Here is a 27,777-nt window from a genome sequence, read left to right on the forward strand (position 1 = left end):
CTGCGTGTTTACAGTGACCTCACAGGAGACGTGCATGGTTGTTAGGTCAGGGCTTCCCAGAGCTTTAATGAGGCCGCTTGTGGCTCGTTACTTTACTTCCTCTTCTCCTGCTGCCAACGGTCACGTGGGCATCCCTCCCCCTCCCTTCCCCTCCCGCCTACCATCTTACTGACGTCTAACCGATTCAATTGCTTCAACCTGAATTTCTTTCATGCATAGCCATCGCACATTACCTATAACAGATACTTGGGAAGAATTTTAAAGGCTTTTGAGGAAGTCCCGGGCGAAATGCCATTCTATATCTTTCTGCCCGGAACACCACTCGTATATTTCTTGAAGGGCTCATTGGGTTTCACCTTTTCTTGTCAGCCAATAGGAACCATCCCTTTGTAGGGAATGTAAAAAATAAAGATAGAGCCTACATCATCAACACAGAATACAGGCTTTTCAGTGATTTGTTTGTTAAATGTGAAACTCTCGACATTTCTCTCCGATGTGCTTGAAACGAAAATCCCTGAGTTGGAGGTAATGAGTATACTTTAATATTTAACATGTTGTTCTAGTTTTCTTGCAGAGGGTTGTCTTCTGCTTCGCTAACATAATGTTATTCATCATTGTTGTCCTTCAACAGCCATTGACAAAACCGGATCATTCCTGTTCCCATACCATCACAGCAAACACTGCTTAAATGAAGACAGAGAAGCCGTGCACACTTTTCGCCATTAGAAGCCATTATAAAACCATTAACCAATCCCTGAATTCCCGGTTCACCACCTTATCAGATAATAGATGTATACCTAATGAGAGGGAGACAAAGCGGTTACAATAGATATGTCATAATAAACTATACGTGGAAACGTAACGAGCAAAATCAAACATAGACGGGCGTAATTGCGCCGCCATGATAAAGGAGTGGTAATTGCCACGCGAGGTCAGGCCGTTTATGTTAAGGGTCTGAAATTGAGGCAACCTGCAAGCCCCGAAGCTAACCCCTTTGGTTGTTTAATTGCATGCAGCGGTCTCTTTCACCAGATAGGCATTGACGTGGCTCACTACAGTGTTTTCGACCCGTCATCTAAGAGGCCTGTGGCAGATGGAAAACAAATTAGAACGTAATTATAATCGTGTCTAATTGAACTGTTATTGAGGAGAGCTGTATCTGCAAGACGTTCGCCTGTTTCCCCACTTTTGATAGACAGGCAGAGGCGGAGGCTCCGGTGTTGAGGAACACTAAACAGGCCACACAATCTTCTAAAGGTGGAGGCTACAACCCTGACACAATGTGCTAAATCACTCGCCGTTGCCTCGTTCGATGGAATCCAAACAAAAGTAATCAGCCTTGTGTTTAGACGACCCGCGAAGCGTCACCATGGGAGCCTGATGGGTTTGTGTGTGTGTTTGCAGGTGTTTGTGCGTGTATGCATTTCGGAGAAATGGCGGTGGCAAATTGAAAAGAATACAATCATATTTACAATCACAAAGTACCACGAAAAAGGAGGAGCTGTTATCAGCTGCTCTGTTTCATAACAAAACCACCCAGGTTATAATGGGAGAACCACTCACACAAGCAAGGAGGTTGGAGCCAAGCATTCTGGGAGTAATCCACGTGTAATCAAAATCCTGTTCCTTTAATAAGACATGCTGCAGCACAGAACTTTCGTTTTTGCATGGATTCGTAATTGTCAGGTAGACAGTGCATGCTTGTGGTTCTGAAATGGTTGATTGGGCTCTCGGCCCAATAGCCAAGTAATTAGTTTTTCCTCAGTTTGATGAAAAAAATCCACATCACACAAGTCAACCACGCTTTGAGACTGCGTAGAATGGAGGATGAGCCAACACTATTTTGCAACGCATATACAAGCCAGAATAATCCCATGCTCTCCTGAACATGGGCAACTATCTTCGAAAGGACCCCGGCATTCAGACAACCAACCTCAATACCACATGTTATTACCTTTGCACAATCGAAAATGAAAAAAAACATGCAGAAAAAACTTGCCGGTCTTGCAATTTGCCACTCCACGAATGAAAAGTCTCTGTGCTGGCCGCTCCTCCTCCTCCCTGCTCCGCTGAAGGCAGAGCCCTCCCCGCAGCCAGCTCAAGGCCGTAACACCCAGCCCTCCACGTCGTTTACGGAAAGAGAAAAACCTGCAGAGGAACGCAATGTCTTTTATTTATTTTTCTTAGAGATCAGCGCTCGGGTCACCTGACAACGGACAGTTGTTTAATGTTTAAGGAGGAGGGGGAGAGATGGGAGACCGGACGGAGGTCAGGTGGTTTTCAAGCTTCCATCCATTAAAGATCAACCACGGAGAGATGAAAGGTCAGCGGGTTGTCTTGAGAGCCATTTGAACCAATGAACGGCCCTGATCTGGGCCAGAAGTTATGCAATGGCTGCTGCCACGCTGCTGATCTGGAGATAATAAGTAAAGGGGACTGTGTGTAGATGATAAATGGACAGCATTTATATAGCGTTTTAGCTCAGGGCAACTGAAGGTCAAAGCACCAGTGCTTCAGTTGTAAGACGACCTGCTGTACCTCCTGACTTACTGTGTGTGTGTGTGTGTGTGTGTGTGTGTGTGTGTGTGTGTGTGTGTGTGTGTGTGTGTGTGTGTGTGTGTGTGTGTGTGTGTGTGTGTGTGTGTGTGTGTGTGTGTGTGTGTGTGTGTGTGTCCGTGTGTGTCCGTGTGTGTTTGTTTGTGTGTGCGTTTGTGTCTGTATAGGTTTATGTAAGAATGTACCTAATTTCTCCTGACAACTGGGGAGTGGAATATAATGCATATATATAATGAGTGCCTGCATGTCATCCAAGAAAACCCCTCAGCTAAATTATGTGCTAAAATCATTTAATAACCAGAAAGCCTCTGAATCTATATTCAAAGCAGTAACTATTGATTGCCCGGTATCCATATTTACAATCAATTTCAGAAGACAGGAACAAGAAAAACTGAACCATAATGTTGACCAATGTGATATAGAAAACGGATTGAATTGGGTGTCCACCAAGAGCAACAAGAGTTACGCATAATAATGTTGTTTTTCTGGCTTATCGAGAAGATTCATTCGAAAAGCGAATGACAAACGGGAAAAATCATTAAAAGTCAGAAAGTGTTTCGTTTGAAGTGCAATTGATCCAAACCATGGCCACACCTCTGTATTTTCCTCGCCGTCTGGAAAAATAATAAGATGCTGTTATTCTCTCAGTCAATTGCATTTAGTAACCGATTTTCTCTGTCATTTTCTATTGATTCACAAACACAAAAAACATGCTTAATGTAATTAATACTTTGCAGGTCTCTGAAAGACACGTTTTTAATCTCTGTTTTGGTTCTAGCATCTTCACACTGCATATAATTTGTCATATGACTGATTAACTATAAATTATTCCATTTTGTAGTTTGTCTGCCTGCTTGTAATCAATTTTAATTAGTCAACTCATCTCGTTTGTTCAATAATGTATCTTGCAAATTACACTCATTGTCATTATTAGCATGTTTTATTCATAAAGCAATAACAATCTATGGAAAACCACAAACAAATACGGAATTCACCTTTGACCCCCTGAGGAGAGATAGTTTTACGACTGCAAAACCAAGGCATGCGTATCCAAAAGGTGAACTGGAAACCAAATGCAGCATACAACGGAGATCATTCCTCGAGAAGAGAAGGAAGTTCAAGAGAAGGGAGCAGACTAATTTACATGTAAGGTGTTCACGTCAATCACATGCTAATCGGGACTGATGAGCAGCGATCTTTGAATTTCATTCCAATTCAATCAAGGAAGATGGTGCTCATTTAACATATTTAGTGTATCTAATGGGACAAGCAGACTAACAGTGAACAAAAGCAGGTAGGCCTACATGCGATCTTCATTGCATTTGATGCAACCTTCATTGCATTGTAGATGTTGAAAGTGCTTTGCCAGGGTCATAGAGAGAGGCTTCGATTGTGGAGCAATGGGTTCTGGGATGATGAAAAACTCTGTTGCATCTTCCTCAGATGCGCGGATATCAAATAAACATGACTATTACGAGGGACCAGTTGTATTTCCCATTGATAGCTTTCCCTATGAAGTCCACATACATTTACCACGGTTGTTTATAATGGTTACATCTGGATGTGGATATCCTACGGTATAATATTTCCTGTGAAATGTTACTTCGCTTGGGGCCAAATGGAGTTGTTTGCCCCATGAGTCCATCCTGACCTTGAAGGTTCACGTTCAGTTTTCCCGCATATTGTTCTGTCCTGAGCCCGTTTGAAGCCCCTCCCAAAAACACAGTAAATGCTGGCATCAATCAGGGCTGAAGGGGGGGGGGGGTTCTCTTCTCATATGAAGAACAAGGGGGGCCCAGAGTGTGTGCAGAATTTCAAAGAACTTGAGGCGCCCGAGGAATATTTATATGCCATTGATTGAGTAACGATGTTGAAAGACAAATAGAAATGTGCATGGAAAGCTTTCCTCGGTTGAGAAGATGTTTTTTTTAATACTGAATAGCAATAGTTGAATTATATTCTTTAGCATAGATACCAAAGCATTATACAAAAGGAAGGCAATTCAATTATGAGAGTGTAATCAAATGTATATTGAGGCCGCAGGCTATTTAAACTGAACGCGATCATCATTCTTCATTACATATTCTATTTCATAAATACATGATTTACATAGATTTAAATATACTTATACCTATGTTATGTGGCAATATAGTATGAAATCCTGATTTATCGGTCGATCAATGTTCTATTTTTCCTGAAATCATTTTCAAAAATCGCAACGTAGCCTCCTCATATTTAATTGACGCTGGTAGGGAGAGCAGGAGACGTCAGTAGCTGCAGCTCAGCACTCAAACGCCCTCACACTAACTTACTAACGCCACCATATCTGGGAGATAGAAGCAGCACTTCCTCCTGTCTGCTACAGTGGCCTAGTATCCCTGACAGTCAGTAATAGCCCACATCCTACATCCAGGTTCAGCAATCAGTCAGCTACTTCATGCTGCTGTCAGTGTCAACGCTTGAAACCCTGCGAGAAACGGACCCCATGTATTTAAATGACTTTACCCGCCTGCTATTTTTGGGGTGTTTGAGCGACTGCTGCTGCTGCTGCGCTTTTACACCCCCCCCCCCCCCAGCTCCTCCAGCTGTGCAGGATCATTTTATAGATAAAGTGGTTCGACACAGGTGCCATGATGGAGTGGGAGTATGTACTTTCGCTTGTGCAATGTCCTCATGTTAAGAAGTATATCAAATATGAGTGATCACTGCCGGTAAAATAATGATAGCTTAGAGCTTAATGATTTCCCAAGTTTAGGCTTAGAATAACTGAAAGCCCTGACCGACACATAATGGTTTACCAGCCATATGGCTACGTCTTCAGTCAATCAGGCACGGCGATGACACATCCCAACAACGGTTGCATAGTCATCGGAGGCGGCTTAGGCAATGTTCAAGTTCAGGTGATGGAGGACACAGGATGAGACGTACAAACGGCAGCAACGATCAGTTTGTGGGCACAGGACGGGGCCTGAGGTTCAATCGCAGTGTTCAAAAAGTGAAGGGCAATAGCTCCCAACCGCTGGACGGTGGAGAAACAAACAAGGGAAGAGGTAGAGCACGTACTCGTACAGGGGTCGTGTTGTGTTTGTGGTGGATGTAGTTGTAGGCCGCTGTGGTGTGTGACGGCATTTCTCCGGCGAGCGCATTCATAGAAGCAGTGTGGAAGGAAGATAAAATAAAATTGAGTTTCCCCTCGAATACGGAAGCAGAAAGGAGGAATAAAGGAGAGGAGACAGGGAGTATGCGGGGTAGCAGGGCCCGAGGGCGCCGCCTTCATCCAAACAGGAAGATTGTCTCACACACTTCCTCCAGTTTCTCCTTCTTTCTCTCCGCCACCCTTCATCTATTTTGCTATTACTCTCGTGTCCTCTGGCCACCTCTCTTATCTGTTCGGTTTACTTCTGAGTCCCAAACAACGTCTTGATGTTCTGTTTGTGTACCGCCTGGGCCGGCGCTGTTCTGGTCCTTCTGCTCGCTTCTCTCACAGATACACACACACACACACACACACACACACACACACACACACACACACACACACACACACACACACACACACACACACACACACACACACACACACACACACACAAACAGACAAACACACATAAAGACACACACAAACAGACACAAACACATAAAATAAGCACACACACACACACACACACACACACACGAACAGACACACACACATAAGCACACACAAACACACACACAAACAAACGTTTGGCACATCAACACGCACCTATAATCACACACACACACACACGCACGCATACACACACTTAACATGAGCTCAAACACATACAACAAACACACACACTCAAACACATGCAGGCATATTCACACACAAACATATCTGAGATCCACTCAACCGATGCATTCGTCCTTCACTATACAATCCTCCCCAGCAGATGATTTGACAGTTTGCATTACCATAAACACACATAAATAAACCGCCAGACTTTAATGAGCGTTTTGTTTGTCCCCTCCCTTTGTCTCTGCCGCCAGGGCCCGTCTCTGGCCTCTGTCACTCACAGCTAATGGATGTCCTTACCCAGTATGCCTTCAACGACAGCGATCTGGACAACCAGACATGGGGCTTCAACGAGACGGAGCACGGCCAGAAGCAACCGTACAACTACTACGCCATGCTGCTTATGCTGCTGATCTTCCTCATCGTGTTCGGCAACGTGCTGGTGTGCATCGCCGTGTCGCGGGAGAAGGCCCTGCAGACCACCACCAACTACCTGATCGTCAGCCTGGCCGTGGCCGACCTGCTGGTGGCCACGCTGGTCATGCCCTGGGTCGTCTACCTGGAGGTGAGGCCGGGCGCCGGGGCGACGGCTGTTGGGGCACACACACACACAAACATTATTACACAAACACACACACACACACACACACACACACACACACACACACACACACACACACACACACACACACACACACACACAAACATTATTACACAAACACACACATACACACACACACACACACACACACACACACACACACACAAACATTATTACACAGACACACACACACACACACACACACACACACACACACACACACACACACACACACACACACACCACACACACACACACACACACACACACACACACACACAAACATTATTACTCAAACACACACAGACACACACAAACATTATTACACAAACACTCACACACACAAACATTATTGCACAAACACTCACACACACACACACAAACATTATTACTCAAACACACACAGACACACACAAACATTATTACACAGACATACACACACACACATGTATAGGTAAAAGGGGTTGTTGCACATATACACATACACACACAAGCAATCATTATTACACACACACACACACACACACACACACACACACACACACACACACACACACACACACACACACACACACACACACACACACACACACACACACACACACACACACAGACATAGGCTCTCTCTCTCACAATCTATCACACAAACACACACACACAACACGCAAACACACATTATTCCACAATGAAACACACACACACACACACACACATACACACACACATTCATTAGTACCCACACACACAGACACACAAACAGGCATATGCACACACACGTATATAAATTGAAAGACATATGTTCTCCAAATCCCATACAATCAAATACAAAGGCTCACAGAAGCATAACATCTAAAGATTAGGGAACACATGGACATAATTGAACATGGCCCATTCCTAGGCCATTATTAGGTACCACGAATGACCAAGTCGAAGAGAGAAACACACCCACACACACACAAGATCAAACAAACACACAGTCTCTGAAGCACCTCCCTCCTTTGTGTTACAGTCATTCTGTGTGTCTCCTCACTGCTCCTTTGTTTCTCTCCTGTGGCAGTAGTACAGAGGAAGAACTGGGCCTTAGTAAACACACTTGGAGGCCATGTTCCTGCATTCGTAATGATGTTGTGATCAAACTTTAATTTCTCTCCTCTGCAACACTCAGAGCATTCAGCTCAACGTCAGTTGGTTAACCAAAAATTGGAATCCATCACACATTTGTCAATCTGACAAGGAAAAAACAATAACAACAACAACAAAATAATGGTGAATAATCACAAGGGTGATTATGAATAATCACAAGGGTTATGTACCATGTTGCGATGTTAAATGATGTGTTGGGCACGGCTATTAACAAAATAATTAGCATTGAAAACATCATTAAACTAACACTAAGCCAAACTGATGCCTTATAAATACAATGCGCCACTAGCAGTATTAATTACAATTATATCACACAAACTAAAAAAATAAAATACTACGTACGCTGAGTGGCTGAGGGTATAGAATCCCTCAAGGCCAGTGCTGCTCAGCCGGTCAGAGGGTCAGAAGGAATTGATAGCCACACTATGGTCACACCCGCTGTCAAACACTGCACAATGCAACACAATGGGTTCAGTAGCCTGCAATCACAGGCCCGGTGTGGCCTACAGCTATTTCTGACGGGGGTCTTTGGGCAATGCTTTCTGACATGTCAAGCAGGGCAATCTAAGACACCAGGGACTCTAATCCTCCTGTGCCTTTCGGTGAGCCTCAATAATTACCACTCCGATCAAATTACAGTTTAGAAATCCATAGGCTTTCATGGTTCTCTCTCTCTCTCTCTCTCTCTCGCTCTCTCTCTCTCTCTCTCTCTCTCTCTCTCTCTCTCTCTCTCTCTCTCTCTCTCTCTCTCTCTCTCTCTCTCTCTCTTTCTCTCTCTCTCTCTCTCTCTCTCTCCCTCCCACTCTCGCTCTCTCTCCCTCCCATGCGTCCTCATTCTGTAGCCTTTCAGATCTATCTGCATATAGTGATTGTGTGCGTTGACTCCTGCATGTGCTGGCAATGCCTTTTGTGTAATCACACACAGTTTCTGATTGTGTGTGTGTGTGTGTGTATGGATTAGCACAAACATATTGCATTCAAGGTATGGAGGAAATCTTACTGTTGTTCTCTGGATATCTCGAATAACCAATCCCTTTTTTGGATTACCAAAGCCACACGATGATTGAGAGATAACCGTTTTTGACTGCATTTAATTTAGAATCCAATTGGATAACATAATCTCTTTACAAATGGCTCAATGTGCTAGAGCTAAAACAGCAGAACTACTACAAACCCAACAATCTGGTGGAGGTCGTAGATGTGGAGGTCATGTAAGATGGATCAGGTTCCTAACCACAAGCTGCTTGCGAAAACTTGTGACAAACAGACGCAAACCCAATCACACTCCTTTACGTGGCTTCTTCTCTGTTAGAGAACCCTGATTCCATTGTAGCAAAGGAAGGAACATTATATATATACATATCTTGGCCGCATTTGTTTTTTTCCTGTCTCTCCCCCTCTCTCACCCTCTCTCCCTCCTCTCTCCCTCCTCTCTCCCTCCTCTCTCCCCTCTGACTATCTTTTCTCCGCCCTCTCTCCCTCTTCTCTCCCTCCCTCTCCCTCCTCTCTCCCTCCTCTCCCCCCTCTCTTCCTTCCCCGTTCTCTCCCCTCCTCTCTCCCTCCTCTCTCCCCCTCTATCTCCCCTCTCTCCTTCCTCGCTCTCCCCTCCCTCCTCCTCTCTGAGTAGACGCACCCCAAGCAAAAACTGCAGCGCCGTCTTTTCCTGTCATCTAAATAATCGATTAGCATGGACTCAACAGTCTGTGCATCAGCTGTGTCCTGTAGTTTGAAATGCTAAATTAGCATTGATTATCTATTTTGTTCTGTGCGACCAATTGAACACATTATGTTCACCATTGATGTGGAGAGTGTAACCAGTTTACCATTATATCCCATCGTGAGGGCTGGAAGAACAGATAGATGATAGATGCGGAGAACCATTTCATGACTTTCTTTGTATTTAATTTTAGTGTTCAAATGTATAGTATGTATATCCAGCCACTAGGGGTCCATCCATCAGATCGATAACAATATCAGTGTCGTAGAGTAGAGTAGCGTGGATACATGGGAGTTGTTGCCCCCATAGTCAGAGAAAATATAACTCATCTGACGCAGGAATCATGTTCATCAACGTGCTAGAAACAATTGGGATAATGTTAGTACACAACTCAACATAATAACATTATTTTTAGATATTTGAACATGGGAATGTTGCATATAATAACTTTAAATGACAAAATATTGATTCATTTTTCTACTCTAGATTTTTCAATGTATCTACTTTTACTTTTTTATGTTTTCAAAATGGCTTTGTGTTGGAAAACAACTGTCTCAGAGGCATTGATAGATGGATAAAAACAACGATACATTTCAACTTGTAATGCACGTATGTAGATCCGTAAAGATCACAACCTGCCTTAAGAGTAACCATAGTTACTCTGGGCACTAGGTCTCCATCTCTGTGCAATATGAATGATGGATGGCTGTGTGCTGAAGGACAGGTCCCCCGTCCCCAATGGGTCCCCGTCCCAGCCGGTGATCGAGGGGTTGCAGGGGAGAGGCATCCCTCTGGCAGAGACCTCAACACTGGCCAGAGCAGGAGAGGAGAGGGGTAGCGCTGAGACTGCTGCTCTGGACTATTAACGGGGGATAGGATCTAAGAGGCTTTGGACGGTTCTGACTCTGACTGGGAGAGAAGGTGGAGAAGAGATTTAATGGTCTGATCGAGGGGAAGGATATAAATAGTAGTCCCTTTGACCACGACCATGAATCTGAGAGCTCATGTGTAATTGCCCTGGCAGATGCTCTGGTCCTCCCTCCTGTTAAGATATATTTCCAGCAGACCTGGCCTGGGTCGGTTCCCAGTCGCTAAATCTAATACGGGGCGGGTTTGATGCGATGAGGAGCGCTGTTTTTTAAAACAACCCAAGCGTCTGCCGTGATGCGGAGCGGTCTGTTGGATCCACCATGGCGACAGTATTAAACAAACTGGGTGGTGTGTTCCCTCAGAGCGCTGTGTGCCTTCGCTGATAAGGAAGATGAGTTGCCGTCTCACCGCGCCTGCTGATAACACCCCTGAGAAATCTGAAATGAACTGAGAGCTTCCAGACTCATGCGCATTTGCAAATTGGTCTGGCCATGTCAGACCAGGTGCTCCACACTCCCAGCCAAAAGGTCATGGGTTTGAACCCAAATGTCAGCAGCCTATTTGCAGAGATCCTTAAGCGTGATGTAAATCACTGTAAGTGGCTTTGGATAGAAGCATCCGCTAAACCCAGAACGGTAAGGTAAGCTGAACTGTGTTTTACCTTACTCCAGCACAGTGTAGTGGTTACATACAAATTAATCGATAGTCTGAGGCTTTTTGATGGATTTGCCCTCCGAGTAGTCCCTGTGTTTATTATTATAGAAGTGCGGTGTTTATATCCATCATCACAGTGCATTATTCATATAAAAAGTGGTCTGCACAATAAAGCTTCATGATGGATCTCCATGGATGTTTAATTAACGTGAACAATGAGAGGATTCAGCTTATGGCCAATTCTGCACAGAAGTGTAGCTGGAAGGCAGATCAGAGGCATGACTGCATGACCATGATTAGCAACTGAATGAGCAGAAATATACATGACACAATAGCACACAATTACTGAAATAGAGTCAATGTTTAAATGGCAGCATGCAGCAGCGGAGGATTAGCCAGGCGTACACACACACTAATAGGTCGGATAACACACAATGGCAAAATGCTGCATGAAAGACAGGACAGAATGACATAATGGCAGGGAGACCGACAAACCGTGAAGAGTGGATGATGACGATGGATGAGAGAGACATGTTAAGTGTAATTAAAATGATTCATTTTCAACGTTAAGTAATATCCCATCTCCTCCAATTGATATCAATGACTTAATCATCGTGGTCTTGAGCTTGGCAGAATAATCAGGTGTGAGGGGGAATTATGTCCATGAGAAACACCAGGCCCCAACGCCACAGCGGCGCCAACCCAGGGTTAGCACCATTAGCATTTAGCAGCTACGATGCCAAAGTGTCCTGGATGCAGCTGAGTGGTAGGGGGGCTGCAGTTGAAACGGTTGATGTTGTTGTTGCAGTAGATGGGGAGGCAGGTGATAGAGAACGTAATGGTGATGGTGATGCTGAAAAGAAAAGTGGCCGTGGGCCATCTGGCTGATAATCCCGACACTTCTAAGAGCTCAGTCGCACCATGTGGTGGACATCATGTTAATGCTTTTTAGGAAAAACCCGGTTTGTCTCGGAAAAGATGCATTTAGGAAATTCGGAAGTGAAGATAAAAAACCACAACATGATAAAGTATAATCCAGTATAATAATACCTTGTTGGTTCTCTGTTATGTGTTACTCAATGTACAGATGTTAGTTATTTGCTGTAAGTTGTTTGATGTTTCTATGTTTTTCTCCAAGCCAAAGGGTTCTGGGTTGAATCCCCAAGGCTTCTCTCTCCGCTGTATGCATCTCTGAGCTGTGTTGCCTCATGGCTTCCTGTCTTCCGGATGACCTTTCTCTGTACTCCCTGTAATATGTGTCGGATCAAAGCATCTCTTAGCGGACTAAACAGCCATAATCTGCTCAATTAATTTCATACCCACTCCACGCAGGTAGAATACTAAAACAGCTGAGGATCAAATGGGAGTGAGATTTAATAGTTGCGAACCGGACCCAAAGAAGCTGTGAGAGCTATCAAGTGAGTTGTATAAAGAGAGAAAGAGCTATCAAGTAATAGAGTGTGTGTGCGTGTGTGAGAGAGAGAGAGAGAGAGAGAGAGAGAGAGAGAGAGAGAGAGAGAGAGAGAGAGAGAGAGAGAGAGAGAGAGAGAGAGAGAGAGAGAGAGAGAGAGAGAGAGACACACACACACTCACACACACACACACACACACACACACACACACACACACACACACACACACACTGAGTGTGAAGGGGGGATGATACTGTACAGATCATTGAAGAAGGAGTAAGAGTAGATAATTTGCAGATGGAAGGGCGGTCTGCCGAGTTGGGGCAGAACATCAGAGCACGTGTGTGTGTGTGTGTGTGTGTGTGTGTGTGGGGGGGGGGGGGGGGGGGGGGGGGGGGGTGGAAAGCAGAGGAGGAACTCCAAGAGGAATAACTAAACTAAGCAGATTACGCAGACGAAAGAACTGCAAGAGGGCAGAGAGAAGAGAGAGAGAGAGAGAGAGAGAGAGAGAGAGAGAGAGAGAGAGAGAGAGAGAGAGAGAGAGAGAGAGAGAGAGAGAGAGCAAGTGGGGTGAGAGAGGGAAGGTGGAATGGGATGGAGGGAGAGAGAAAGAGAGAGAGAGCAAGGAGGTTTAGAGCGAGAAAGAGGGAGAGAAAGGGGTGTGAGAACAAGACAGAGAGACAGAGGGGGAGTGAGGGCACAAGAGAGAGAAAGAGAGAGGGGGTGTTCATTAGAGCTGTCAGATCGCCTGGTAATCAGCTGTAAAACTGTACAGCAGCAGCATGACACACAGAGCCTCAAACTCCCTGCTAAATCTGGAGACGAAGCACCAGACGTCTAAATTAATCATTAGAAGATAAAGGGGTTATTTTAACAGCCCTGTAAAGTTAATGCAGAATTTCAGAAAACACTAGGAGACTCAGACCCCTGCTCTTAATTCCACGAACTCAACCCTTCTTCCACTCCCCCCCCCCCCCCCACTCTCTATCTCTCTCTCTCACTCAGTGTCAGTCACGGCGTGTTGGGTGCTCTCCGGGGGTCATCCCGTGTGGGCAGAGCTAAGCCACTCCTCAGAGTGGAAGTGATGTTTGCATCATTGCTGTACTTAAACGGTGAAGGCACCCGGTGGGGGAGGGTACGGCTTAGGCCACCTGAGAATGAGCAGCAGAAGGATGGGATCTTGCTCCAAATGTCCCTAAGATGGAGGAGGAGGAGGAGGAGGAGGAGGAGGAGGAGGAGGAGGAGGAGGAGGAGGAGGAGGAGGAGGAGGAGGAGGAGGAGGAGGCCATCTAGGAGTCTGTCTGATGCCTTTAATCTTAGAGGTAAAAAGAGTGGATTAAACATTGAATAATTTAGATATCATGACTCCGCCAGGGAGATCAAATAATCGATTGATCGCCAACACTGTATTTTTCTTCTTTTTTTCCACACAGAATCAATGTGCTATAAAAGAAAACAATAACGATGATGAAATAAAGGCGGAGATCTTTGTGCTCGCTTAGCATCAGTGCAACATTCTTCCACTGACGAAAATGTCTTGTTTCAATGGGTGCTTACTGTGTTGTTTCATAGCACATTCAAATTAATACCCCTTATTTCATACAGATCCCTTGATCTCTACCATGAAAAGGCTTGGCTGTATTGATTACTTTCATGGTTTTCATGGTTTTATGTATTAGTTGTTGCCTAGGTCTGAGGATTGTGATTGGACAGTAGAATAGCGTCAACTCCAACATGGTTTTGGTTGGTGTGCGTTCTCTGTCTGTGTCCGGGGAGCACGGCCTAACAGCTGTGAATATTTCATCCGGTGTCTGTGGAATGGATTTCAATACATCCCAATGCTGCATTTTATTCATTAAATCTGTTTACCTCCTCCAGACACGCAGTCATTTTAGACTTTGGACTGTAGACTGTATCATGTGCTAAATTGTACAGCATTTCACACTAATACGATTTTTTATGCAAACAGCTTTGTATACAATACACTTTTTTTTTCCCAACCCACCCATCCTTTAGTAAACTCCCGGTTTGTTTCTTCTGGTTCTCCCTGCCAGGTGGTGGGCGAGTGGAGCTTCAGTAAGATCCATTGTGACATCTTCGTCACCCTGGACGTGATGATGTGTACGGCCAGCATCCTCAACCTCTGCGCCATCAGCATCGATCGGTGAGTTTGGCACCGTCACACCAGACCGCCTTGTCAGCTCTCCTAGTCTGTGAATCAGCAAGGTAACCCATGGCAGGCTAGAAAAGCATCCTGGTTGCAGGCATAATCATATATATGTCAGGCCGTTATACATATTTCTTTGTGTTTTATAGCATCAGATAACAAAGAGGCCTAGTCTACTCAATACATGGCAACAGGTGTATTATCGAGACTCTATAACGTATGAGTTAAAAATAAACCATGAAATATGTGTTCAACATGTATTTTGACACCGAAGACCAAAGACTTGTCTCACAAACATGTCAACCTTCAAACCAAACTGATGTTGTTGTGGCCATTGCAATGAAAATAGATAGCCTTCCTGGCAATACTGACCACATACATATTGTCCCCAAGGTTTCTCTAATGGTACAGATTCAATATGATCTTCATTGTTCAGCCGGACTTGCTTCTTAAAGCAAGGTTAAGCTAATCATGGCTCCAATAGATAACAGCTATTTTTATACCAGGAGGAGGTTGTCATCAAACTTGTATAGATAAGGATCACGTAGGGTTTACACATTCCCCAGAAATAAATCAAGGCAAGGTAAAAGGTTTAGGGCCCTATCTTGCATCCGGCGCAAGTGACTTAGTCACTGGCGCATGTGTCGTTGCTAGTTTACAACTGGCGCAGAGCGTTCTTTTCCCACCACCGCCACTCGCCGGTAAATTTATTAATGACGCTGAAGTTGGCATCCGATTCGCAGCATCCGATTCAGCAGCTGGTCCACTTTAAATCGGTCCAGATTGAAAACCACTTCACCAAGACTCTTCAAATCTGGACTAAATTATTACAGTGAGGCTATACATTATAATAAACATAGTTACAGATTTGTGAAACCTTTTTTCTATTTGTGAAAATGTAATACAGGCTCATTTTAATGCTTTTTAGGGGTCCAGACTGCATTAGAACGGGTCCTGATTGAAAACCACTACACCTAGACTCTTCAAATCTAGACTAAATTATCACAGTGAGGCTATACATTAAGTAAAACATCGTTTCAGATTTGTGAAACCTTTACCCTATTTGTGAAAATGCAATAAAGGCACATTTTAATGCTTTTTAGGGGTCCAGACCGCATTAGAACTGATCCTGATTAAAAACCACTACACCTAGACTCTTCAAATCTGGTACTAAATGATCACAGTGAGGCTATACATTATGTAAAACATAGTTTCAGATTTGTGAAACCTTTAACCTATTTGTGAAAATGCAATGCGGTCTGGACCCCTAAAAAGCATTCAAATAAGCCTGTATTTCATTTTCACAAATAGGGTAAAGGTTTCACAAATCTGAAACTATGTTTTACATAATGTATAGCCTCACTGTGATAATGTAGTCCAAATTTGAAGAGTCTAGGTGTAGTGGTTTTCAATCAGGACCGATTTGAAGATTCTAAGTGGTTTTCAAGCCGAATCGGATGCTGCGAATCGGATGCCAACTTCAGTGTCGTGGTAAATTAGGGATTGATCATGCGCCCCAAGGGGCGGTTCGGCGGAAGGAGGAGGCGTGTTCTGGCGCAAACGGTATTTTGCCGTTTCTGAATACCATTGCGCTACTGACCAGGAAATACCTGGTTTAAAGTCAGTGGCGCGTTGTTCAGATGCTATTTTAAGGGCGCATGCATACATGCACATGCGATGCATACGGATTGCTTGTGCACCTCGCGTATACACTTTGCTTCTCCCATCTACCTAGCCGCACATTCTTGGTAAATTATTTGGGAAAGAACAGCTGATGCAGCGGTAATAAGTTGTACTTTTAAATCAATACATCTGCAAACACCATACAGCAAACACATATTTTCTTGACAGAGACATCGTGTAGGCGTACATGCCCATAACTTTTAGGATTGATGAGTATTTGATCGTGAAAAACATTGTTTTACCGCGAGTGAGTGTAAAGAATGAATGAATGCGCGCGTGTGTGCTCTGTTTAAACACACACAAACTAAACACGTAACGCATAATACAATCAATGGCAATGTCTATTACCGCGGGGACACATGCATATTAGGATAGCATACAATACTGATAAGAAACAATGTTTATAATGTATTGCGTATATCATTAAATAGAACCACAGTTACCGCATATCACATGTTATATCATATACGTTTTCTTTGCCGAAATTTATTTGAGGACTCAGTACTTCCGAAGTTGTGGAAGAAAACCTTATTCCATGTGTGAATTAGGCCATATTATTTGGCCATAAACTGAGCCATTTGAAGTTTGAAATTCATGTGCATTTGTCTCATCGGAGACTGCTGACGCGCTGTCAAAATATCAACTCGTCCGATTCAAATGCGCTCATGGCTCTTAAAGGGGATGGGAGCTGGCACTCTCATTGGTTTGTTGGACGTTACGCCCAAACCACACCTACGGGTAACTAGGCTGCTTCAGACCAACCCTTTTGACACTTGCGCCGCGGCAATTTTCCGTCTCGTAAACGGTCGTTGCCATTTGAAACGGTCGATGCCATTTCCGACCATGTCCGATTGCGTCCGATCTTGAATTCCGAATGCTTCGTGAACGGAATTAAAACATGGCGGACGTAGAGGAGCCAGGACCTGCAGCAGGTCACTTGGAGTTAGGGCTGGGACGACGCGTCGACGTAATCGATTCGACGCGAAAAATGCGCGTCGATAAAAATAAAAAATAAAAAATAAAAAAAATTTAAAAAAAGATGGGCGGCGCCGGAGCGTAGTAGCAACGCGAGTGGCTCCCCAGACTTTCACAAGTGCAAGGTGCCACGCACTCGTTCCTCTAAGTATGGGAATTATTTAATGTAAAAGGAAACGATTCCGTGATGTGTCGTCTTTGCAAAATGGAGATGACTTTCCATTCTAGCACCACGGCAATTCACCAGCACCTGAAGAGGCGCCACCTGGTAGCAGCTGCAGAGGACCGAGCACCGTAGAATTGCATTACTTTGAACTTTTATTTTGGAATTTAAAGGCAATAAACATGTATTGAAATGTTAAGGAATTCATATTTTATGTCAATCAACATGTAGGCCTATAAATTGCTATTAGTCAATTAATGGGGAGATAATCGATAATCGAATCGAATCGAAATCGAATCGGACTGAAAAAATGAATCGTTAGATTAATCGATGCTTCGAAAAAATAATCGCTAGATGAATCGTTTAAAAAATAATCGTTTATCCCAGCCCTACTTGGAGTCAGTTAAAAACAGCACAGGGTGGAATGTTAAATAATCTCAGATATAAATAACAATAATCGGGTTAAATAACTTCACATGGTGTGTCTGGTGTGTTTCCAGCATTCGTAGTGTTGAACCACCATGATCAGCAGAGATATAGTCCGCCAAGACGTTGAGGTTGCTTAGCAACCAGAGACTGTCCATGCAAGTGAACGGAGCGTTCCCTCTTCGTCATAACTATCAAACCAAACATCCTTCACATTCACCGAGCGAACATTATGAAAGTAAAATGCACATTTCTCGCAAAAAATGTTTACATAAACGCATTTAATGGCGTAACTATGTTACAATTTCCACCCAGAATAAAGAAAGATGTCGGCCGTATGCTTCTGTGCAAGCGTCACTACTCTCTGACAGTGACGTCGGGTCAAGCTCAACGCTGATTGGGCAACGCGTTTCAAATGGCAACGACCGTTTACGAGACGGAAAATTGCTGCGCCGCGACGCAAGTGTCATTTATCCGCCTGTAAAATAGCGATAGCGCCGTAGAACCGCCCACAAAGCTACTTGCGCTTTGCGCTTCCCACTTGCGTTTCAGACCGTTAAAATAGTGCCCTTACTGTACGTCCACACCAGAAGCGAATTGAGCGACCAAATCGCCGGAAGTCATTCACTTTCTATGGGCAAGAGCGACCAAAGCGACCAAAGCGACCAACGCTACCAGCGGCCAAAGTTGAGCGACCAGAGCGTCAAAAAGAAGTTGAAAACTTTTTAACTTTATGCAAATGACTATTATTCGCTTCAGCGGCCAAACACTGACAGCCAATCGGAATGTAGACGCTCTTCGCTTGCGTGGATCCCAGGGAACATCGGCAGGCATTTTGGTTCCTACCTACCTTTATTCACTCACTGAACAAAATGTCGGCTGAAGTATTAATCGCGGCTGTAACTGGGCACTCGGTGTTGTACGAACCCACCCTTTTTCAGAGATCGAAACGCCATAGTGGTTTGGATATCAAGTGATGATAAGCGGGAGTATTTATAGGCTACATCTAGAACGTTCGTATTTAAGCGGAAATCATTTTAATTTGCTCTCCATGCCACCAATCTAACCAACCTATCGCATGTAGCATGCTTTAAACAAAACCAAAAAAGTTTTTGAAATCGTCACATAAACAAACTAATCGACAAGACGAGGGATAAATGACAAGGGATATATCTCTTGTCTTTTATCCCTCTATTCCCCACTATTCACGGAGCCTGAGGTGAATAATTGTTAATTAAATAGTCTAGATAGATAGATAGCCAAGTCAAGTCTTTATTAATACCAAACGACACAAATCGTCGGGAATCCATTTAGGTGGTTCGGCAGGACAGTAGCCTACAAGACCACACAGAACAAGTCTGACTGGACATACACACAATACATCACATTAAAACTAGACACGCGTTGATAGATAGATAGACAGATAGGCCTAGATAGATAGATATGTTCCATTATTTGCCTTGCGGAGCCAACCAGTCCTGTGCACGTATGCAAATTAGCCATGTGCGCCAATGTCTATTTGTTTTGAATGCGACGAATGAGTGCAGATCATGATTTGCAGATCCAGATCAGTGAAACATATTTTAACTACTACAGCACGCAGAGATTTTTGTTCTCGGTTGTAATTAGCCTACATTTTAGGATTTTTTTTATATTGGGGGGAATCACTGTCCCACTTGTTGTCGATGCACTTTATCGAACAAGCAAAACCGTCTCGGCAATATGGCCAAGGTGTATGGGAGAGTTCACTATTTGATATGGCGGTCTGTAGGGCCTACTAAACGCATACGGCTCCTTTAAATGCGTCTGCATAATTGAATTGTACGTCATGAGCGACTTGAGCGACCAAAGCGAACAGAAAAATTGGCAGCGAAACTTTGTGAGCGACCAAAGCGTCTTTGACGCTTTGGTCGCTCCTGGTGTGGACGTACAGTTAGTGTTCACAGCAAATCGTCTCTAGATGCTACTCTCTTTAATCATGATGCCCACAATCATTGTACCTATAACACAACAAACCGTGACACAATAATTGTACATATCACACAACAGTACTGACCTTAGTTCGTTTCAATACCATCAATTAGGGTGACCAGACGTCCTCTTTTTCCCGGACATGTCCTCTTTTCGAGACCTAAAAAATGCGTCCGGCAGGGATTCCAAAAACGTCCGGTATTTATTATTGTTATTATATATATATATATAATATATATATATATATATAATATATATTATTGTTATTATTATCTTTTTATTTATTTTTGCCTCGTCGCATATTTGTGTTTCTGGGTCTTTCACATAACCTACTAGTTATTACCATTGTATATGTCTATGGTTATTACGGCCTTCCAAGTTCTGGAAATGGTATCTCCCTTACGTTCCACCTTCTTGCGCGAGCTGACTGTAGAGAGAGTCTGTCATTGGGCGACCGATCTCATGTGCTCGTTGAGAAGGTGCCGTGTATAGACGGAATGAAACCCCCACTGAAGTACGCAGGCTCACGATACAAATTTTGATAGTAACTCTTTTTTTGGTTTATCATGCATCACTCTCTTATTCGTATAACCTGGCCAACCTAAAGATTCCCACTGTATTGTGTTGCAGCATGGTGATAAAAAATGGTGGAAATATAATAGATTGGACCTTTAATGACAATTCCAATGCCTGAGATACACTTATTAGTCCAGTCACAGTTGGTGGATCATGTTAATTAACTCGGAAAGGCAAGAAGTCGCCTGTAGAGCTACGTAGGCTACCGCTGCTGTTGCTGCTGTTTTACGTCTGAACAAATCCATCCCAAAACCAATAGGATCACTTGTGTCATGTGTTATTGTTGATCTGCCCGCCATATGATCCGACACCACACAAAAGTCAAGCCGTTGAATGGCCCCTCATGCACACACTCCATGTACCTCAAGGCTTAGAAAACAAATGACACAGAAATCAATGGCGGTGTAGTGCTTTGTTGAAGACCGAGCGTTTCCTGGGGATTTAAGCCGGCCCAACTAATAAGGTCAGGCCTTGTGCTGGGGTTAATTGATAAGGTCTTTCGTAAACGAGGCTAGGCCACTAGTCACTGTCTGCTTGATCTGTTGTTGTCGTGGCTCGCTGCAGGACACGGAGCAACAATAGACACATTAAATCGTGATCGCACCTATGTGTGCGATCACGCCACCATGCAATACCAACGGTTCATCCACGTTAAAGTCCTTTATCAAAGATCTCAACCTTAAGATACGGTTGTAGGATTTGTGATTTACAATGAAAGCATCATAGTCTCACACTGTCTCACACTATGGGCGACACAAGCTGTGGAGCACATAGTCTTTATATGCATAGACCACAAGCTACTGGGCCAGGTCATGGTTCATTGTGTGGTAAACTGTAAATCATGGTGGTTGTTGTACCTGACTGTGCCGTATTCCTCTGTGCACACATTTTTGGAAACAATGCATGGAACTTTTAAGGTGAAGTACCCTCAATGAGGGATGACGTTTATGTTTACATAAAAATATTGAAAAAAGCCATATCGATTCTAAAAAGCTCATCAAGCACTTTTTAAAAAAAATAATGTTATACATGATATAGTGTCCATTATGCAAATTATGACACGGTTGGTGCTTCAGTCTGTGAGAAAAATACATCTATATACTGTCATCTAATGCAATTATTTTGAATCTGCTTTTAATAAAGCAAATTTTGTTAATGAGACGCCTATTGCTATTATGAATTGTAACGATTTCACATTAGAGCTATTTTATTCCTCACATACATTCAGTTAAAATATGGAGAAATGAAGAATCCTAGAATAGATTTACGTCTTTGAAGCAAAGAATACAATTTAGCCATTGAACTAGCCTTGTTTATTTCCCTGGTCTCTGACTGAAACGTTTTGAGATCAAAGATTTGAAATAGGTAAACTGTCAGTGTGTTTTCTTCAACATGTCGATATAAAGGGAAGTGAGATTCTATTCTTATACACTAACGTTTTTTTTGGAGAAGTAAACTCTTTTGAGATTCAACCATCACAGAATCGTATCTTCACTCTTCTTTCTAATGTAAGTGAGTAAGCCCCCTGCTTAATATGCACGTTGTGGAAAAAAAACCATCAACATCTCGTCAGTTTCTGCATAAAAACAAACAATGAATATTTGGACTATTGGTGTCATCTCTCTGTTTGTTTTTGATTGGTCAAAATAAGACACCAAATGAGGCAGTACTCTCTTATATTATTAATATATATAATACTAGAAAATAAACAAATGTGACAGTTTCCTATTAGGTATGACTTCAGCCTCAAAAACATGCAAATATAGTAATTTCCCTCGGGATAAATAAAGCATCTTGAATATTGAATCTTGAATCTTGAAATACAACAGCCATTGACACCCTAAACACAGTCCTTTGAATTGTCAGTTTGACACCCTAACCAAAACATTGTAGGTCCTATACTCTGCAGGTTATCAAGAGTCCCTCTTCCCCTCTCTCTCTCTCTCTCTCTCTCTCTCTCTCTCTCTCTCGCTCTCTCTCTCTCTCTCTCTCTCTCTCTCTCTCTCTCTCTCTCTCTCTCTCTCTCTCTCTCTCTCTCTCTCTCTCTCTCTCTCTCTCTCGTTATCTCTCCCTCGCCCTCTCTGCCTCACTCTACAATCGACTAAAATAATGTAAACAGATCAATCATGCTTTCAAAAGAGGTAAACACAATTTTATTTTCCTTACGCTGTTTCTAAAGACCGCATAGTCGTGATACCAGAGAAGCCCCTTCTTTGAGCGGCTCGCCCTGCTGGCCACCAGCTGTGCACTCGTCAAGCACATGTTCCTTCTCCTCCACCAACCAATAAATTCAAAGCCGGTACCTTGCCCACGTCTTCATCAAAACACCAACCGAGAACAACAAGATGGCCTCAATGAATGCAATGATATGAAACAAGTCATTGAAATGATGACAGGGAAGCATTGCAATTCCCCAGCGGGGATTTCCCTTATGGCTTTGGAAAAGGGTTGAAAGAAAAGAGGAGAAGAAAGCAGAGAAGCAGCAGGTGGCACAGAGAGCGCTGCCATAATGTATTTTCACGCATTAAGGGCTGGCATGCGGCATGCCTCAATGTATGGCCGTCACATGGGTTGGAATTCCATCCTCTGTTGTTCAAGTGATTTTGCACAATGTTTTGGCACAATCAATAACAATCTTGTGCCTAGGCCCTCGCTAATCTGAGGGTTGCTATTGTTTTGAATACAAAAGCATAAAAATAGTCTCCTGATAATAATCGTACAGACACCTCCATGCCGACGCCTTGGAGGGCCTGTTCAAATTAGGTGGCTTCGTTTCGGTCTAATTTTGTCCTTTCTCCCTCTCAGATATACGGCGGTTGCCATGCCAATGCTGTACAACACCCGCTACAGCTCCCGGAGGAGGGTGACTGTCATGATTTCTGTGGTGTGGGTGCTGTCCTTTGCTATTTCCTGTCCCTTGTTATTTGGCCTGAACAACACAGGTAAGCAAGTACTCAGTTCTACTCTCGTTCACTACGCACAATACTTGCTTGTAGTCGATGGTGAACTGATTTCCTTGGTGAAAACCAATTTTTCCATGTCAAATGCAATCACATTTCTAGTAGTACCAATCTGGTTGTTGACTCAGTTAGCCTAATATCGCTTCATGGGGTGCTCTCCGACTAACACAAGGCATCGGCTACTCAACCGTGTCTATTAATACGATAGAAGCAGAACAAAAACAAATAAAACATGAAAATTGTGGCCGTCATTTATTCATGGCGGACCTCAGGAGTCAACAGGCAATTACTACTACACGTTACACACAGTCCACTCTGTCACTCTGGATGTTGTTGTTTTTTTCCTTTCTTTCTAATGGAGCAAAAATAATTGACCTGCCTTGTAAACCCCCCCCCCCCCCCTGATTCAATGATTTGCATTTCTCCACAGCTACTCGCGACCCCTCTCAATGTGTGATCGCCAATCCAGCCTTTGTGGTTTACTCTTCCATTGTGTCCTTCTATGTCCCCTTCATCATAACACTGCTGGTTTATGTGCAAATCTACGTGGTGCTAAGGAAGCGAAGGAAACGAGTCAACACCAAGCCTAAACAGAGGGCCGCTCAAAACGCAGAGCACAACGTGGCCACCTCGCTGAAGGTGAGCACTCCTTCTGGAAACCTTCCGGAACCTTCCGGAAAATTCTGGACTCTCTCTCCGGCCGCAAATGAATACACTTCTTCTTGGAAATTGCCTGTCATGTGATTTAGACTCGCCTGCTTATTATATACTTTGCAGTCCAACTGTATTTAAAATATTGCATTGCAAACTGTGTGTACAAAGGTCTAAAGTGTTATAGTATATTATAGTATCGTTTATTGTGTCTCTTTTCGTGTTTTTTTTACAACATTGTGCCAAATATTTCCTTCACTTTTCTTCCAGTGAAATAAAAAACAAACAATTAACACAAGACGTGACATAGACAGGTTCACAATGAAAGACAATAAATAGTGTTCCGACCCAATAATGCTTGAAGATCCTATGGACAAGCAATGTTTGATATAACCTAGGTAACCCTGTCATCCCGAAGATTGATTTTCACTCTTCCTAAAAATAACGGCCAACATTGGGTTTCTAAGGCCAGGACCCAATTACCCCCTTAGGTGTGACCAGTGTGTGTGTGTGCGTGTGTGTGTGTGTGTTTTCTTTAACCCTTTAGCGTTTCCTGAGATTATGCCTTACATTATGAAACCCATCTTAATCTTACATTAGTTCGATTTACCAGATTGGAAGTGTTTCTGGATCTTTTGTAATGAAACAGTAATGATGACAGGCCTTAAACGACATTTTGCTTTTCTAGTCATTGATTTTACTGTCGTACGAGAGATCGATTCGCTCGCCACAGGAAGCCCAGTAATGCTTTAGATCCAGAACACTACATTACTCATGTTCATCCATGTGCTGAGGTGGGTGATGCATGAACTTCTGTACCTGGTGTGTGTGTGTGCATAATGTTTGTGCGTGTGTTTTCATCCAAAGAGAAACAATGAATATATCTGTTGCCAATAGTTAAGTCACAAATCACTGCCAAATAACAATCGTTCTTTGTATGTCAATATGAGGCTTGTGTGTGGCTTTTGTTCATTCTAATGTATGAATCTGTACTAATATAGAGGTTTTTGATAGATCGTCTGGTATTGCATTAAATTCCAAGTAAAGATAAGGCTGACACTGACCACACATGTTGTCTGGTGGGGCTTTGTAGCTGTAGGAAACTCTATGGGCGGTCCAGTCAGATCCGCCACGTTATGGGATGTTCTTGTTTCAGGATAAGTGCACTCATCCAGAGGATGTGACGCTTTGCACCATGATTGTCAAAGCCAACGGGGGTTTTTCTGTCAACAGGAAAAAAGTGGTGTGTTGCCATTATTTATTCATTTTGTGTGTTGTCATTTCAGTTGTGTCTTAAATGGGTGACGTGGAGTGCAGAGACGATAAGAACGTGCTCTTCTTTATGTTTTTCTATCATGTGTTTGAGTGTTTTAAGGATTTTTTTTTTGCAATTTAATTCAGCATTGTTCTTGTTTTTTGATTTTTACTTGATTCTCCGAGAAGGCATCTGAACAAACATTAGCCCGGTGTCCTGAACACCGTCATCTATTATAACTCAAGCCTGGTGTGTCCTCCATCCCCTCCTCTCTCCTAGATATTCATCAAAGAGGTGGCCATCGAGGGCGAAGACCTGGAACTGGATGAGCTCCACAACAGCGCCAGCAGCAGCCAGAAGCAGCAGCACAAGCAGCTGCAGCAGGGGGCACCGGGAGAAGCTCCGGCCACCAGCCACCAGCTCCTGATGCCTGCCAAGTCCAATGCCAGTCCTTCTTCCGCGCCCCCCACCCCACCCGAGGACGGCCTGAAGCCGCTCAAGAACGGAGACACCGCCAAGGTGGCGCTGGTGGATCCGGCACCACTGGTCGCTAAAGCCTTCCAGACGCAGGCCATGCCCAACGGCAAGACCCAGACGTCTGTGAAAACCATGAGCAAGCGGAAGATCTCCCAGCAGAAGGAGAAGAAAGCTACTCAGATGCTAGCCATTGTCCTTGGTCAGTGGATTTATACATATATATATATATATATTACCCTTTTTGTTGTCCACTACTGCATGTTCACTCGCTCCTGATCAGAAAACAGTCAAAGCTCATGACTTATCTCCCATCTAACCACATTGCAAACGTGTAAATGATGTCGACGTGCCATTTTGTATTTTACTATCCCACAAAACTGAATGCTATTTGGGAAAAACTAGGGCTAAAAACAAACCTCAACAATCTTCATATTTTGCAGAATTCTGATCTCAGCATCCGATCTCACACTGACTGAGCCCGGACTGTTGTATTTTGTATCAAATATGATAAATAGTCTGGAGATTATCCTTCAGACAACAGAGAGAATGCAACAAACAGAACAGGCTGTGGTTATTGTCCAGTAGACAGATGCCAATTAATTTTTACCAACTAGATACTTCTCCACTTCCACATCTATGCATGTCAAAAAGGTGCTTCTAGAGTGATTTAAACTGTTTACGTTGATGTTTCTTCTTCCTCTCCCTATCTTACACTATATCCCCCCCCACCCCCCCCCGCCCCTTCTCATCTCATACCCTCCTCTCCTAAATCCATCAGGTGTATTCATCATCTGCTGGCTGCCATTCTTCATCACCCATATCCTGAACACTCATTGCACTAAATGCAAGGTACCCGCTGAGATGTACAATGCCTTCACTTGGCTGGGCTACGTGAACAGTGCTGTGAATCCCATCATATACACCACTTTCAACGTGGAGTTCAGGAAGGCCTTCATCAAGATCTTGCACTGCTAGGACCAGTGGAGACGACCACTCTGGGATGTGACCGAGGAAAGCTCAAGCCACACCTCTCCTCTAGCAAATGTCTCGCCGTGTGAGAGGAGAAACATGGGTCAGAGCGGGGAACCTGGTTCCAGTCACAGCGGCAAAGACTTGCACATTGGCAGTGTATAACGAACATATTGATTCGTCACCAATTACCTATGGACTCATGTTCTCCTGAATTATTGAATGTACACATTATGAAATAATGTCTGTATGGATCATCTGTATGGCGAAGTGGAAAGCGTAATATTGTTCTCTTGAAATCATTGTTATTGTCATATCGGGAGCCATCTGTGGATACAACGCACACGTGACTAGTTGTGTTTGATACAACTCCGACATGCTATTTATGATAAGGTTATATTCTGTGGTTTTTGGTGATGAGAGTTTTCTGCAGTTCATCTTGATATCAATGAAGCAAGTGTGCATTGCAGTATTAAAAATGACTCAAAGCGCTTTATCTGAAATGTTCCACTCTTTGGAACGGGTATTACATTAAGAATATAAACAGAGTATTTAATTACAGTGTCATGTGGCTTTGCCAACAGACCTAAAATACAGTTTAATAAATTTAATATATTAAAAAATATGTTAAAAAAAATATCTATATATAGTAGAAGTATTATTAATATTATTATTATTATTATTATTATTATTATTATTATTATTATTATTATTATATGTCCATGTTTTTTTTTTAACACATTTACTGTGATTATATGCCTGAAATTAAAATGTGATGCATGCTAACTGCTCCT

At 43.3% G+C, this 27,777-nt stretch overlaps 1 protein-coding gene across 1 annotated transcript in view; it reads left to right on the forward strand.

Moving 5' to 3' along the window:
- The window catches only part of drd2a (dopamine receptor D2a), a 36,054-nt gene extending 8,610 nt beyond the window's left edge, over positions 1-27,444 (forward strand). Inside the window, exons 2-8 of the mRNA XM_056611410.1 lie at positions 6,597-6,878; positions 14,765-14,874; positions 23,477-23,613; positions 24,062-24,270; positions 25,439-25,525; positions 25,817-26,213; positions 26,793-27,444. Of these exons, the coding sequence (XP_056467385.1) occupies positions 6,600-6,878; positions 14,765-14,874; positions 23,477-23,613; positions 24,062-24,270; positions 25,439-25,525; positions 25,817-26,213; positions 26,793-26,989 (1,416 nt within the window). The 5' untranslated portion in view covers positions 6,597-6,599 and the 3' untranslated portion in view covers positions 26,990-27,444. The remainder of the gene's footprint in view (positions 1-6,596; positions 6,879-14,764; positions 14,875-23,476; positions 23,614-24,061; positions 24,271-25,438; positions 25,526-25,816; positions 26,214-26,792) is intronic.
- The last annotated feature ends 333 nt before the right edge of the window (positions 27,445-27,777 follow it).

Source organism: Gadus chalcogrammus, chromosome 16, assembly GCF_026213295.1.
Source record: "Gadus chalcogrammus isolate NIFS_2021 chromosome 16, NIFS_Gcha_1.0, whole genome shotgun sequence".
Lineage (NCBI taxonomy): Eukaryota > Metazoa > Chordata > Actinopteri > Gadiformes > Gadidae > Gadus > Gadus chalcogrammus.